The sequence below is a fragment of the Ailuropoda melanoleuca genome, chromosome 3, assembly GCF_002007445.2.
Source record: "Ailuropoda melanoleuca isolate Jingjing chromosome 3, ASM200744v2, whole genome shotgun sequence".
Classification (NCBI taxonomy): Eukaryota; Metazoa; Chordata; class Mammalia; order Carnivora; family Ursidae; genus Ailuropoda; species Ailuropoda melanoleuca.
This window is the reverse complement of record NC_048220.1, coordinates 55,060,328-55,066,327: the sequence shown is the minus strand read 5'-3', so window position 1 is coordinate 55,066,327 and position 6,000 is coordinate 55,060,328. Positions and strand designations below refer to the sequence as shown.

The following is a 6,000-nucleotide window of genomic DNA, read 5'->3' as shown; positions in this document are numbered from 1 at the left end:
AGGGGAGTTCTCAGTCTGCGCGAGGCAGAGAGCCGACCAGCACTCGGTGGTCCCCACTGCGTCGGTGGAGCAAGTCACTCAGCAATCGCTGTTAAGGATCTAAGCTTTACTGGAATTAGCCAGCAGCTCTTTCACCGGAGCTGGGGATCACACGGCAGCTCCCCTCCTCCGCGGGGAACCGAGCGCCGGCGTGCCCGCGAAGGAGCACGAGGACGCCGGGCCCGCCCGACGGTGGGCGGACTTCGGAGCCCGGCGCCGCATAGGGAAGTTATCGCAGCCGCCCCGCCGCCTGACGCCAGCGGAAGTGCGAGCCCCGGGCGAGCCTGCTCTGCCGCGGAGCGCCTGGGAAGGGGCGGGAGCGGGGCGGGGCTGAGGGCCGCCGCGGCTAGAGGGGGCGGGCGGGGCCTGCAGGGCGGGGCGGGGTTTGGCGGCGGTTGTTTTCGCCCAGGCGGCGGTGCGTGGCTTTCGACAGGGGCTGCTCCGCGTGGAGGAGTGAGCCGCTCCTGAAAGGGGCGATCGCGGCTGGAGGTAGCCAAGAGGGCCGGAGCGGAGCGGGCAGCGGGCGAGGAAGCCCGTGGTCGTCGGCCGCCGCGATGTCAGCGCAGTGCTGTGCGGGCCAGGTGAGCGGGGGGAGGGCAGGGGGACGGCGAATCGGGCTACGGGACCCGGAGCCTAGGCACCGCCGGCTGCCCTGCGTGCGCGCCCCAGATCCTCGGCTGTAAGTGGGCCGGATCGTGGGTCGTCCGGGGCTGACCCTGAGCAGTCTGGGTGAGTGCCTCGGGCCCGAGCGTGGCGCTCGGCCGTCGGGGAAACCCTGTGCCGTGGGCGGGCTGGGAGGGACACGGGGAAGCTGGAGAGGAGACCCCGAGGTCTTCCCATCAGGTCTTAGGGACTTCGCTTAGGGCGGGGCAGGCAGGGCTCGGGCGAAGGAATCCGACTGCCCCCGGAGAGTTTCGGCTTCCCCTCCTGGTGCGAGCGTGTGGTGCTGAGCTCCTTAGCCCACCGGCTCAGCCTATTCGAAGAGCCCAGGAAAAGACGCGCGTTTGGGCAATGTCTCCTTTCTTATGCCGCGAACAAACTCGGCTCATATGGCCCCGGCAGCTTGCGCTTGGCATCTTGCAAGCCTAGAGCATTGGCTCTGTTTCTTCGAGAACGTCTCGAAACCTTGTTTCCAAACTATGGTGTCAGGGCCGGCGCAGGGAAGACACAGCCCTTCTTCCTGAGTTTCCCGACGCAACCCTGGCTGGACGCACCCCGGCTGCCTGGGCAGAGCGCGAGCCTTCCCGTCCCTCCCTTTAACTGAACTTGCCAGTTACACTCATATAATATCTTAAAGCATGTATGTCTATTGGCGACTCCTACTGGTTAGTAGCGCATCTGGGCAGAATTAGTAGGTTTTAACTCTTTAATGCTAATTTCACGCCTTCCCACAGAGTAAGAAACAACGAAATAGGTAAAGCCTTCCGGATGTGGAGCTCCCTCCTCTCTATCCTCCCCATTCTGTACAGCATTTCTGTACACAATTTTAATGGTGTGTAGTTTCAAATGAATCTAACTCCGGGGGCATGGGATGTTTTTGCTTTCTAATGCGTTCAGCCGTACAATTAAGGCTATCCTGTAAGTGATGCAGGAATTAAACTGTGAGTTTCTGTAACTGGCCGATTATCCGTCCCCCTTCCAGTGGCTCCGTGAAGTTATCCTGGTTTTTGAAGTCTAATACTGTACTTGGCATGCATTCACATTGGCCTTTTCAGACAGGAGGAAAATTGAGGTTTTTGTGGGATTTAAAAATTTTTATTTTTAATCTCCATACCCAACCTGGGGTTCCAAACTCAAAACCCTGAGACCAAGAGTGGTGTGGTCCACCGACTGAGCTGGCCAGGCACCCCTGAAAATTGAGGTTTTTAACTTGACGTGTAATGACTTGCCTTAAGTCAGGCAAGGAGAGAGAGAGGATGCTTACCACTCTGCCAGGCTTTTTGAGACCAAGGTGGACGGGAAAGGCTATTTTCTGAGTTTTCCCAATCTCAGGAAAGCTTTGCAAATCTTTCATTGTTGTTTCAAATGCTTTCCAATTTGATGCCATACTTCCCATTATTTAGTAATTACAGATATTTAGGGGCATCTGTCCTCTCCTAGTCCCATGAAAGCCCCTTGAGGCCTTCTGTGACTCCAGGCAGCTAATTTAGGGCTTTGAAAATGATTACCAGTACTCAAGTGGTCTTGTAAAAGAATTATTGGTATGGTTGATATTTTGGCAGGATTTAATGACTTCTTTCTAAAATCCCCTTCTCAGGACTTTGGAAAGAACCAAATCCTGGCCATTCATCACGGGAAAGTTAACTTCTGCTTTCTCTGGGCTGGTTGAGGCAACACTGCGGGGGGTCTCAAGGCAGTGAGGGGGTGATGACACTGTGATTTCAGACCCGATGGGGCTGTTAAGAAGTGTACGTTAAAAGAACCTCATAGCACCATCGGAAGCTAAGTGTTCCAATCTTTTCATTTAAATTTTTTTTAAAAAAATCATTAATTATTCTATTCTACCAATCTTTTTGTTTAATATGAGCATCTTTCCGGTATCAAATGAGTGGAGTTCCCCCCCCACATCAACCAGTTTCCCAACTCCCCGGATACCAACTGGACTTAAAACAGTTCAGTTATGACACCACCTGGATTTAGTATCCCACAGGTTAAGGGCTTAGTCGGATAAGATTGCCTCTCGCCCTACATTTCAGATGCGAGTCACAAGTCTCCTGGTCCTCCCACACCAGGGAGGAAAACCAAATCTCTATTTCTGGTTATATCACAATATCACAGCACCTACTATGTGCCAGGAGCTAGGGATAGGGCAGTGAGCCAGGCAGACATCATCTCTGCCTTCAGTGGTCCCTCTGTTGTTGGTGGGGGCATCCCATAAGCATGTAAGCAATGAAACGGTCAGTACTAGTACTGTAACCAGACCTGGTGGCAGAGTGGCTTTGGGTAGCTTGCTGGGGAAGCCTGTCCAAGAAGATGCTCGTGGAATTGAGACTGATCAGTAAGGAGAGGCATCCATATCAGGGTCTGGGTAAGGGTCCTTTCAGGGTTTTCGAGGAACAGAAGGGAGTCCGGGGTGGCTGGGGTGTCATCAGGGAAGCAGATGAAGTGGAGAGGCAGGTAGGTCCAGATGTGGCCGGAGACTGTCGACCAGGGTTGGAGTTTAGGTTTTGTTTCTGTTCCAGTGAGAGGTGTGGCTTGATTTACGCTTATAAGGTCACTTTGGGAGCTGTGAAGACTCAATGGTATTAGGGACTAGAGTGGAGGCAGGGAGAGCAGTCAGAGCTGCTCATTCAGTGAATATTTTTTCACTGTCTCCTCTATGCAAGCAGGCTGTAGCAGTGAGGAGAACTGCCTCCTGACGGAGCTTAAATCTTGGTGATCTGCTGTTGCCGTAGTCCGAGGACGAGAGCGTGTTTTACCTTAACGTAGGCTGTAGTGTTTACAGTGCAGTTGTTGGCTTGTGGGCTAACTTTAGAGGTAGAATGGGACTTTTGTGTGGATTAGAAGTGGGGTGTGGGAATGAGAGTGATTCTGGATTTGTCCCGGGCAACTGGATTGATGATGGTGCCGTTTACTAGGTGAGATAGGAGGCCTGAAGGGAGGAGGACATTCGGGAAGGAAAACCCATAGTTTTCTTTTGGCTTTGTTACATTTGAGATGCCTATTATAAATTAAATGGAAATGGCAAGTCACCAGTTGGATGTTTATTTTTTTAAAAGTTTTATGTATTTATTTGAGAGAAGGTGAGTGAGAGAGAGAACACGAACAGGGGCAGAGGGAGAGGGAGAAGCAGATTCCCCTGCTGAGCAGGGAGCTCAGTGTGGGGCCCATTCTACCTACCCTCTATTAACCTTGGTTTTCCTCAACTGTAGAATGGGTGTGATAATCGTTCCTGGAGTTATTGTGAGGATTATATGTGATCTAGACATACAGTCTCTAAAGCATGGTTTGGCACAGAGTAAGGAACCCCAAAACGCTTAGTTTGTTCCTGGCCAATTCCCACCTGCGCCTGGACAGTCTCCAGGTCATCTCAGTTTTGCACAGACTCTGATAGGCACTTAGAGTTTGCGCATGCTGTTGCTAATGGATGCTAATGGAAGGAGAGATGACAGGAAGAGTGGTCACTCCACACTTTGTAGGTACCCAGCGTTGTGGCTGGTCCCTGAAGACCGGCTGATGAACAAAGCTTCCTTGCTCTCCTGGAACTTAAGGGCTAGTTGGGGGTGGAGATGTGGGGTAAGCTAGCTACAGAAAATGGCAGTACACACGATTAGAGGTGAAATGAGTTGTGTAATTGAAAAATCTAGACCTTGCTTTCAGGGCCATTTGAGAATAAAGCTTGACAGGGTTTACTCCCGGCAAGTGTAAGCCTTAGTGATAGTAGTACCAATAGCTGAAGTTTATTTCATGCCCACAATGTGCTGGCTGTTTCTGCCAACATTATAGCGTACATTTTTCACAACAGCCTTAAGGGGCGATTCGTGTTCTGATTGGCTTCCTTTTGCAGGGGAGGCAACTGAAGTACAGAGAAATAAATGAACTTGACTGCTGTTACTTGGTGGTGGAACCAGGCCTTGAACAGTGGTCCACCGGACTCAAGTTGGGGCTCTTAGCTGCGAGACTGCCATCCCTCATTATTCTGATTATGTAAAAATAGTAAATACCTGGTGCTCATTATTGTTGGTGTCATGGCCCTCAGGCAGTTTTGAATACACAGCTACTGGACTGTTGGGATAGATACTGGGAGTTGCCAGCAGTTGTGGGTGGGGAAGGTTTGGCTTCTTCCAGATGAAATTCTGCCGCACATGCAGACTTTCATCAGCAGGCAGGTAGAGAACAGTCATGCAGCCTGGTTGGAGGCTTCATTCGTCAAGCTGCAGCTCTCTGCCCGTCTTTGTGCACTGACGTGGAACTTGCACGTTCACCCGAGGCAGACGCAGCCGTATTTGAGTGAGCAGGAGCCTACCGAGGCTGCGAGACCGGCAGGACCACATGGATGGATCGAGGCTATGGTGCCATCCCGGGGCTGCACAGTCACCCTCCAGCGGTGGTTGAGTCAGTTCATGTAAGGGCAGGAATGTCCTGGCCAATGAAAGTCCGTATCTACTGTCTGTTACGTTAGTTAACGAAGTCACGGATGCCACCAGGAACTATCCGTGGTCAAAGACACACAAAGCTAGATGGTAAAGCAGTGAAAACCTTTTATTCTGAAGCCGCTCACAGTAGGGAAGAGAGCTGAGCTCTCTTCCCATTTGCCTGGAGCTTTAAAGGGGGGAGTGAGGGAGTAGGGAGGAGTGAGTGGGGCCCTAGAGTTAGGGAAGTGAAAAGTTACAGGGGTTGGTTAGTGTACTTGTGATTAGGCCAGCTGTGTCTGCTAGTTGGTAGGTTAAGAGGGTCCTTCCACTGAGACCTGTGGGTCTCAGGAATGACCTATGGGTCCTTGAGAAAGACACTCCAGAGTCATACACATTTCAAAGGGATGGGAAGGATTCACAATTCTAAGCCCTCTTTGGTAAATGCTCTAAAAAAGGGAGGCCGGGGCCTATCTCAGGTGTTGGCTAGGACAGTTAATTTCTTTTGACAGCCCTGAGCTTTTCCAGACCTGAACTGAAAGGCAAAAGGCAGCTGGGTCATCCCAGGGACACAGCCTTAGGCTGCCAGAAGCGCTGTTAGAGTTTGGTCAGGTCTGTCGTGCAGGGGTTTGTGCAGAGTTGTGTTGTGCCAGGGTTTCTTGGGAGTTCTCACCATTTCTCACCGTGACTACGCTGGTTAACAAAACCTGGGTTCATCGGAGTTAGAGGTCACCAAAGCCCATGCAGGAGACTTAGAGTGTGGCCTCTGAGAAGGTGTTAGCTGGAATGGGTGTTCCTCATCAGGGCATCTGGTCACCTCCAGGCTGGAGCTTCACACACACACACACACACGCACACGCGCGCAGGCGGTCCATGAAGACTTGTACAA

General features: G+C 51.9%; 1 protein-coding gene across 1 annotated transcript in view; it reads left to right on the top strand.

Annotated features, from left to right (window-relative positions):
• Positions 1-423: 423 nt before the first annotated feature.
• The window catches only part of LOC117801522 (serine incorporator 5-like), a 46,527-nt gene continuing 40,950 nt past the window's right edge, over positions 424-6,000 (top strand). The window contains exon 1 of the mRNA XM_034656434.1: positions 424-620. Within this exon, the coding sequence (XP_034512325.1) occupies positions 594-620 (27 nt within the window). The 5' untranslated portion in view covers positions 424-593. The remainder of the gene's footprint in view (positions 621-6,000) is intronic.